This window comes from Opisthocomus hoazin, chromosome 4, assembly GCF_030867145.1.
Source record: "Opisthocomus hoazin isolate bOpiHoa1 chromosome 4, bOpiHoa1.hap1, whole genome shotgun sequence".
Classification (NCBI taxonomy): Eukaryota; Metazoa; Chordata; class Aves; order Opisthocomiformes; family Opisthocomidae; genus Opisthocomus; species Opisthocomus hoazin.
Genome location: NC_134417.1, coordinates 4,463,291 through 4,472,741, shown reverse-complemented (window position 1 = coordinate 4,472,741; position 9,451 = coordinate 4,463,291). Strand labels below are relative to the sequence as shown.

Genomic DNA, 9,451 nt, shown 5'->3' with positions numbered 1-9,451 from the left:
CTTGTCAGTTCATCTCTATAAACCCGTTTTGGTGGGTTAATAATTATCAACACAACCTGCAGTGCCTGCTGCCAGTGAGCTGTTGCTGACTGCTCAAGGTCGAACGCTCTCCATAGGCCCTGGAGGTGGCTCGGACAGGCTGGGCTGCACAGCTGGGAAGCCCAACCTCTGTGGAGTTCAGGTCTAGCCATGGGTCCAGCTCCACTCCTGCACCACAGACTCGCAGAGAGAACAGTCCTGGGCTTGGAGTTCGGTGCCCTGGAGCCCAGGCTTTGCCGCTCTGACTGACCCGTTCTGTTCCTCCACTGGGCTGTCCCGAGTTGCAAGGCTATGTGCTGGCTGCAGCAACAGCTGGTCTCAGGTTGGTATCACTGACCCCCAGGCTGTGGGTGCAGGTGGGACAGAGGAGATGGAGCCCACCTCCTCATGAAGGACAAGAGACAATGCGCCCAAATTGGAAAAGAGCATTTCTGATGGGATGGAAAAATTCTTCTCGCGCTCACGTGAGGGGCTTTTCTTCCTTGGCAGAGGGCTGAAATAGAGACCTCCAGAGGCCCCTTCCAGCATAATATTTTCTGTGATTATTTGCCAGACTGGCAAGGAATCACCGCAGTAGATGTTAATGCTGATCAGCGCTGGGCCTGTGCTCGCTCATTAGAAGCTGCGTTGTAGCTGCAGCCCCAGAAGGTAGCGAGTAACGGTTACCCTTGAGTTCAGCACTACTGCAAACAGCTGCCAAGCACGTGAAGTCCTGTAATGACCTCTCTGTTGTAAGTAACCTCAGTAATTAACGGCACTAATTATAAGACGGAGAACTATCCTACCTGCGCACCGCAGCTGCTTCTGTTCACACCCCAAGGACGGGCCTGAAGTGGAAGAAAGAAAAGACGGCGACTTCCCGGCAGCATCTCTTCCCAGGCGCGTGCAGCTGGTGCCCCGGCGAGTCCTGCCATGGAGCTTGGAGTCCGGATCTGGAGGGGGAAAAAACCCAAACAAAAATCTGACAACACAGCGCGGGAGGAGCTCCGCGGGTTTTGTCATAGCTGGAGGCAACGCGTCAGGTTACCGACAGACTGTCTGCCCTGGCTGAAAACGCGTTCAAGCCGGCTGCAAGAAGGGAAGGTAAACTGAAACGTTACGCTGTTGGGGGTCATTGCGGTGCAGTGAGTTCTCAGTTCGTTGTGAGGAAGGATGGAGGCAGAGTTCCTAAGGCCCAAGAGGATTTTTCAGAGGTCACTGGTAGCTGGGCGTGGCTGGTGGCTGTCCCGAGGTAGAGGCAAACGCTGTGTTACGTGAAGTGATACACACTTAGTTTCTTCAGGCTGTCCAGAGCCAGGAGGAGACACTAAATAGGAAACCCAATCATCATTGTCACAAAGAAAAAAGCACAGCATTTCTTAATTGTCTCCTAACCTCATTAGCTCTAGAAATGTCCTTCTCTCGTCTGTCCTTCGCCAGCACAGGAATTTGGCTTTTCTGTCCTCTTGATTTCCAAGCAGTCGGTCGCTCTCCCAGCACGCTGCTCTGGCTTCGCTACTCGATTCTCTTGAATTCCAGTCACCTGCAGAAACAACAGATGTGAAATAAAAGCCTTTCATTTCAACAGAGAGCAGTCTTTGAACTCAGAAGCCCGACAAGTTACTTACTGTGTTCCACAGCACAGCAGGAGTTGAGCGTAACTTACGAGCAGTTGGAGGTCCAGCATTTGGGCTGTGTCTCAGGAGAAGTCCTGGGGTGCAGTGCAGACCTCGAATCCTATCCCTGTTCCTCACCTGCTGCATCTTGTTACTTTTTCTGACTTGGGAAAAGGGTTTTTTCCGACTTTTTCTTTAGGAAGTGGGCCAGATGATAAGCAAGTCAGTTTTATTTCGCGCTACAGAGACGAAGTCATTCATAGGCTGGACAAAAATCGCACCTTTTTCTCCCAGACGTGGGACTCACAGGAGGCCGTGTAGTTTCAGGGATCTGTACAACTTCCCGTAGCACAGCGGATCGTTAGCCCTTCCAAGCCTTCCCCACGTCCATTTCGTCCCGTGTGGTGCAGATGACGTGAGGTGCACAGGGCAGGAGAGGGACATTTTTCTCAAAACGCGTGACAGTTCAAACGCCCGTAAGTTTTAACAATGCAACTCAACTTGTGTGATGACTGGATCAGAGTTACAGCAATCTCGCAGTAAAACTCCCCACATCAGCCAAAAATACACCGCAGTGGAGGGGAAAAAAAGAAAAAGACCAGACAGGGTTTTCCTGCGCTCGATGGCTGACTGGGCAGGGTGTGGAATCTGGCTGGGAAGCCTGGACTACGCGAGAGCCACCTTTCAGTGCTTCCTTTGGCGGCTAAGAGATGGGATGACAAGGTGGGATGGCCCAAACGAGCATTCAAAAGCAAGTTATAGTGAAGAGGGTGCTCATCGTACTCGTGATTTTGAATAGTTTATTAAATGAAAGGTGAAGCATCAGTTTTAAATTGTACAAAAGGAAAAAAAAAACCTCATATTGTAAATGTACAATTTACAGAATTACTAGCAAAACCAATCAAGGAGACACTCATAATACAAAAACCTATTGACTGCAAACTGAACTGGAAACCCATGGCAGGTACCGTGATAGTAAATGTTTGTTATACAGTATTCTACAATGTCAAATTAGGAATCAGTTTTCCACACAGAGGACTGTGAAGCACAAGGTTTGTCTGAGACTACGACTCAAACCGGGCAGCATGTGTTATGCTACTATGCTCACAGAATTACTGTGACGACAATTTAATGCAGCCATTCCTGCCCACCATGCGGGGTGGACAGCAGAGGAAGGGAGGTAACGTTCTTTGATGAACTTCCAGCTACCTCTCAGGCTTTGCACATCACCCAGCCGATGTCTGAGCAATGGCTGAATTACCCAGTCAAACATTTTTGGCAACCATGTCCAAGAACTGCACGTGTTGTAAGAAACAAACCTCAGCCGAATGAAACGCTGGTTTGTTTTTAAAATCAGATTCTTTTCCCTCCCAGCAAGTAAGCACTGGGCATTAACGCTGTTTTGTTTTTCAATTAGTTCGTAACAGAAAAAAGCTCCGTGATTATTTTGCAGTTGCTAAAAAAAAACAAAACCCACCTCTAAAATGGCTGTGCTCCAAGTGAGGCAATCTGCTTTGTATCTCAAATGCTAAAATCAGGAAGATGAACATTTTGGGGCGGATTCTTGGAGATACTGGAGTCAGTGCAAGTCGTGGATGGCAGCACCTCTGACAGCGGGCCAGTTTTAACTAAGTAGCAGCTACTAGGCAGAGTCATAAACTCGAAGCATAATGAAATTCCAAATTATTGAAGACATTGAAAAATCTCTTCTTACAATGAATTAGCTGAGAATGTCTTGGGGTTTTTCTGATGTTTTTAACTTTTCTGAAAAATCGTATGTCTTCTCGAAAGAATTACTCTCAAGATGCACAGTTAACACTGATAATGTAGCTGTATGCCATTGTAAGCTTAAGAACTTCACCATCTAAGCACAAATTTCTATGCAGCACATACAGTACTTCTAACTGGCAAAATTAATTTACAAAAATAGCGCAAAAGGGTATTTACGGCATGGAAAGTAGACTTTGTTTTATGGTACAGTTAAAATTGCTTTCAGTATGCTAAAGTGATTCCTTTCCCCCACCCTGGAATTACTTTTTTTAATAGGAAAGTTGCTGTTTATGTACCTTGGGTTGGCAGGGCTCTGAAGTAGGTAGTAAAAACAGCAAAGTGATTACTTGAGAACCATTTGTGTGTTTTACTGAGAATACTTTATTTGCTGGTATAAGTTGCTAAAAATGCACAGAGCAAGTACCAATAGAAAATTTACTGTTTTTGTGTCCCCATGTGCTATATAAAATGAATGTTACACAGCATCTGTTGGAAAAGTGGCTTCATGGACATCTCTTACTTTATGTCCCATTATAAATAAAAATAAATCTTCTCAAGAGTATAAAATCTGGGTTTATCATATCAGAATCTGAAATTTTTTGGCAGAGATGCACGTCATTAGAATTCTACCCTCTTCTATAAGAGTGTTCTTCTCAATGCCTATGAGAGGATATAAGCGTACCATAACGTTAACCAAATCCAGTGTGTTCAAAAACACTTTTCCGTAGCCAGAACGACCTGCTTATAGCGTCACTGCTAGTCAATGGCTGATAGGCATAGGTTTCATAAAAATGGCTAGCTTTTAAAACATAAAAAGGCAAATGTTAAAACTGTTTTAAATTGTACAGCAGAAAAATAAAGTTAAAAAGTTCTGTTTTCACTCAATGTTGTTTTCAGAAAACGTATGTAGAACAGTGTTTATTTTGACAGCTGTCTTAACAATTTAAAACTTCCTCCTCATCCAGAAAAAAAAAAGTCTGTATTAGGACAGTCAAGAACAGGGATACAAATGATTTTTTAGGTCAGCCCTTCTGAGGTGACTGGATTGGCCAACATTCCTTTGTGTCATTAAGAAGCTCCTCTTCTGCCCGTCACTACAAAAAGGGATTGACCTCAATCATTTGGTTAAAAATCAAACCGTATCACATCAAAAATGTGGTTTTTCATACAAGCTATCACAGTATATAGGCCTCTAGCTCTAAACAATAGAGTTCCAAATTTGTAAAATGTCTTCACCAGACTTCAGAACATAGGCATTCCAAATCCCTAGAAAAATGATTTAGAAGACATTCATTAATTAGGTGGTATAATAATCAAAAGAACCTCAGGTAAACAGCAAATGATACTGGTAAAGCCTTACTGAATCGTCCTCAATGATTGCTGCGGAGTCAAAGAAGTCTGGCCTCAGCTCAGCCCGCTCGCGCCGGTTTCTCGAAGGTGGCTGGAAAGAGGAGTCAGACGGCTTAGAACGCCCCTCGGTTACCGGCGCGCGACGCAGGCGCGTGACGCCGCAGCTACGGGCGCTGCCGTGGTTCCCTGTTCCTTCACAAAGCAGCTGCGCCTGGGCTGCCACAAAAGCTCAGGTGTAAGTGTCAGCCCTGATGTAGGAGAGCACTTCTGAAATTCACCTTTTATTTAAGGAATGGGGTAAAAGCTGATGGATTCTAAAGTAATTTTAAGTCTGTGCTTATAGCTAAGGACTTGCTTAAGGCTCTTGCTGACTTAATGGTGTTCTTGTATTAGGACTGCAGGCCAGACTGCATAAAAACTGTCTTTTAAACTGTCTTTATGCTTTCAAGTTTATGGTGAAACTCTAGCTCTGACGTGGGCAAAAGGCGGATTTGGAAAAAAAGGTCCTAAGACATCACAGTGTTTCTGAGGATTACAGCCCCTGTGTTGTCCTTCCCTAGGAACACAAGAGTAGACGTGAGCTTCACTGGCTGGCTGAAGTCCTTCACTCCCTTGCCTTGGATTGCCAGCAAAAGAGAGATTTTACTTACTTGATACTCATCTGAATGCTAGTAATAATCTCAGTACTCAGCGGCAGCAACTGAATTATTGCCTAACTTTTCTTCCCAAGGCATTATAGCCCAGTCCTAAGGTAACCTATGCCTTATTGCTTGGATATGAAAGGAGAAATATGAAAGCATAAAAACGGTGAAGCGTGTAATGCAAACCGATCCTTTCTCCCATTTTACACGGAGAGCATTCATCCAGCGTGGAGAGGGTAGGAGGGTTACGGTCTCCACCGAGGAAGCGGTGCCTGCAGTCGGTACACTACCACGACAGGACCGGAGGCTGCCGTCTGATGAGATGACCCGTCTGGGAGCAACCCCGTGTCAGGCACCGCCTCACACCTACCCACTGCTGCCTGCTCGCCCTTCTGCTGTGCCAGCACTGCTCTGCATGGCTGTACACTAACCAGACCTTGACGAAGGACCCGCTGCCCACCGACCTCCCAGCGGCCAAGCGAACCAGGAAGCACAAACGGAGCCGCAACTTGGCTGCATCGGTTTGACCAGAGCGTGGCTGCAGGCAGAGCTGTGTCAGCCAACGAGTTAATGATGGCCGTGACACTGTCACAGGGAAGGCAACTCCACCTAGAGCACCCTTAGATGACATTGTTTGCAAACCCCTCATTAATGTCAACCAACAACCTGAACCAAACATCGTTACTGGGCTTTACAGAGTCCACTGGTACTCCACGAGGCCGAGCAGCGGCTTTGTGTGGGGTGAGCTGGTCTCGCCGCTGTCCCCCACCAGCCCTCCCCGTACCCTTGCTGACTGCACGGCGAGTCGGATCAGCGACTTTGCTGGCGCTCATCTGAGAGGCCCGCGCTGAGACACCTCATACGCTGTAAATCATAACCTCATTCTCCTAGCCTGACACGTCCCAGGTGCACGATGGTGCTTCAGGCCCTTGCTGCTGCCCGAGACCAGAGCATCAGAGAGGAAGAGTGCTGAGCAACGCTCCTTGCGTTTCTGTGAAGAAAATCAATTGGGCCTGAGACTGCAGCTGTAGGTTCTAGGGAGTATTCGGATCATTTCCGCTCTTTAATGTTCAGACAACAGGAAAGCGGCTCAAAATTTTCTAAGTTTTTGTCTGCGCTTCTAAAATTCCTTTTAAACTATCTTTTATCCATTTTAAACTTGTTGTTAATAAGATTTACTGACCAGATCAATGACCATTGTGTCCTCAAATTCTTCGTTCATATCCTCTAGCTGACCTCGTGAGGACATCATTACATCTTCAAAGATGGGCTCAGCGTCATCTTCCATTAGACCTCGTCTGATTAAATAAAGAGAAAGAAAAAGTCATTTCCAGGCATTTACATTTCCCAACCATGATCTTTGTCATTAAAAACAATGCACAAATCCTATCCCTTAATGCCTTCACATAAAGCCTTATGCTGAGAATAAAGCCAGCACACTTTCTGTAATAGGAACTGGAAGAAAATCTTATGTAGAAACAAACCTGGCACTTGCAGAGGCTAAAGCAGGAAGTCCCATGTAATATCATTATAAACAGTAATTAAATTTGTCCCTAACAAGAAAAGGGCAATAACCTCACTGTGTTTGCTTGCCTTTTGCAGAAAGGAGTTACACTGTTTGCCAGGATCACTGGTAATCCCCAGGGAATCCGGCAGTGAATCCAAGACCAGTTCCTAATACTTCAAGGACTTGATCTTGCTAGAGACTCTGGCCCCCACCCAGAGAAGTGCTTCTGTGCCGGAAGACGTGGCGGGATGGGCACCAGAGCGCGCAGCACCTTCCCCAGCAGAACACGTCAGCATTCACCCACGCGTGTGCCCTCCGTTAGCTGCTCAGGGGAACGCCCTGGCAAGAGATGAGGTGGATGAAAGAACCTTAAACAGGTTCACGGGAAGACTGGACGACACCTCGGAAGGGTTTGCTGAGAATTACTTCACAGCCAAGGCACAGTGCTTCGTGGAACCCCCCCCCCCGAAATGAAAGCAGTTGAAAGCCAAGAGAGAACTGCAGGGAGTTGTGCCACGTCTGTGGGCCCTGTTCACGAGGCACCCGCTTGTGGCCACGGTTCGAGGCAGAACCCTGGGCTAGAGGGCCCCACGGCCTGGCATCCATTGCAGCAGTACAAAGCTGTTACACTGCCTCCATCAACAAGAGTTTATATGTCACAGAAATTACCAGCAACAACCCAGGAAAGGTAGCACAAAATGCGGCACAGTCATCTACAACGGTTCTGATGCGGAGACGAGGATGCTCTGCACACTTACACTGCATGCCTTACACCAGTTCTCCCTTTCATGTAGTTCATTCCTGTCCTGTCCTTTCGATTCAAATCTTCTAGCTTCTGTTGGCCCAGCCATGATATCTGCATCTGGGGACTAACAAACACAAAGCAGCATTAGGACTGAGAACGCCAGCAGTGTTGAGCTGGCGATTTTTAGGCAGTATCTGTCTCCAAGTTTCATGTCTGGCCATGCTTCAGATGAAGGTATTTAAATCACATCCATCATGGTACATGTCTTCTGGATTCCCTTCCACAACTTGTCTCCTCTCACTGCATGTGCACAAAAAAATCCATTAATTGTTGCAATAAAACCAGCTCCATAAAATGCTAACATTACTCATTCGTTAGTGTGGCACGCGCCTGAAGTGGGAGCACTTCTAAAATTCATTTCATTAAATCCTCCTTCGCTGTCTCAGATCAAGCAAAGCATGAGCAAGAATGGATGCACATTAATCACTGACATACACTGTCAAACAAAAATGTCACACAAAGTGAAAACCAAATTGCTTTTAAATATATACCCCAGTCAGCATCTCCACATGGGAACACCGGAAAGGCTGTACTTCCACCACCACCTACATCCAGCAGCAGAAAGCAATGCGTGCCACATGAAACAGCAGCAAACCAAGTGCAGCTCTCCAAGAGCGACACCAGTTTTTATTCCATTATGCAGCCTCGTACCCAAAGAAGACTGACATAATGAACTGGGATAACCCATGTGAAAACAACCTAGAAAAAAATATTCTTCCAGACATGATTAACCCCATTTGTTCAGCAACTGCCTGCTCTGTATTTATTTTATTTTTTAGCTCTCCTAAGCCGACCCGCAGGAGATGCATGTGGCAGCTAACTCCAGGCTGAAAGGAAAGCACTCTGCACGGCCAGTTCACACTGTGAACGCATACATGGAACTCGACTCAGAAGTAACGGAGAGGAGAGCGATGCTCTCTGCCTTTGCACAACAGCTCTCTGCTCGCCGCGTTCATCCGAGATCGCAGAAACAGAGGTTCAGGCCCAGGGGGAAGAGCCTGGTTCAGCTGCCCCCCAGAACAGGGGCAGGTTCTCCCACGGCTGAAGGCAGTGCCTGCTCACCAGGCTCAGGAGAGAAACGCAGTGACTGGAAGCTGTTCCTCTCTCCATAACGAACTGCATCTTCACAGAGAGAGATTTAGCTTAGTGATAGGTGAGATCAGAGAGGGTCAGGAAAAAAAGCTCTGCTTTGGCATTTTTCTTTCCCAACCATGATCTTTGTCATTAGAAAGAATGCACAAATCCTACCCCTTAACGCCTTCATATAAAGCCAGCACGCTTTCTGTAATATTAACTGGAAGAAAATCTTACGTAAAAACAAACCTGTTTGGTTTTTACTGCAGAGTAGAAAAATTTTAAGGAGAAACTGAGAGCTACAACGTCCTCCTTATAATCTAGAATTTCTGGCAACATCTGGGGAGGCAGGAGATCGGGAGGTAAATCCTTGACCTCAGAAAGCCAAGTCAGAGCCATCGACCCAGAGCTCACACCCCATGGGATGAAAGTGCAAAGATACTCTGGGGCCGACGTGAACAGGGGCTCTTCCTCAGCGCTGCTGTCTTTGTGGCCAGCTCGGATTCCCCACCAGTCTGAACCGTGGAGGTGAGGACATCCACGCCCAGGCCTGCCTCGTGTTCACCTCTTCACACGCCGGCCCTCCTCCCTTCCAGACAGCACCGGCTGGGAACACACACGCCCGAGTCAGGCCTGCGCGTGGGACCGCACATATCCCTGCCCCTGCACC

At 47.0% G+C, this 9,451-nt stretch overlaps 1 protein-coding gene across 3 annotated transcripts in view; it reads right to left on the bottom strand.

Moving 5' to 3' along the window:
• Window positions 1–1,964: 1,964 nt before the first annotated feature.
• Window positions 1,965–9,451, bottom strand: part of STAG1 (STAG1 cohesin complex component) — a 198,063-nt gene continuing 190,576 nt past the window's right edge. For all 3 annotated transcript variants that reach the window (XM_075417654.1, XM_075417653.1, XM_075417652.1), the window contains 4 exons: window positions 7,661–7,771; window positions 6,579–6,693; window positions 4,765–4,845; window positions 1,965–4,670 (listed from right to left, as the gene is read on the bottom strand). In XM_075417654.1, the coding sequence (XP_075273769.1) occupies window positions 4,647–4,670; window positions 4,765–4,845; window positions 6,579–6,693; window positions 7,661–7,771 (331 nt within the window). In that variant the 3' untranslated portion in view covers window positions 1,965–4,646. The remainder of the gene's footprint in view (window positions 4,671–4,764; window positions 4,846–6,578; window positions 6,694–7,660; window positions 7,772–9,451) is intronic.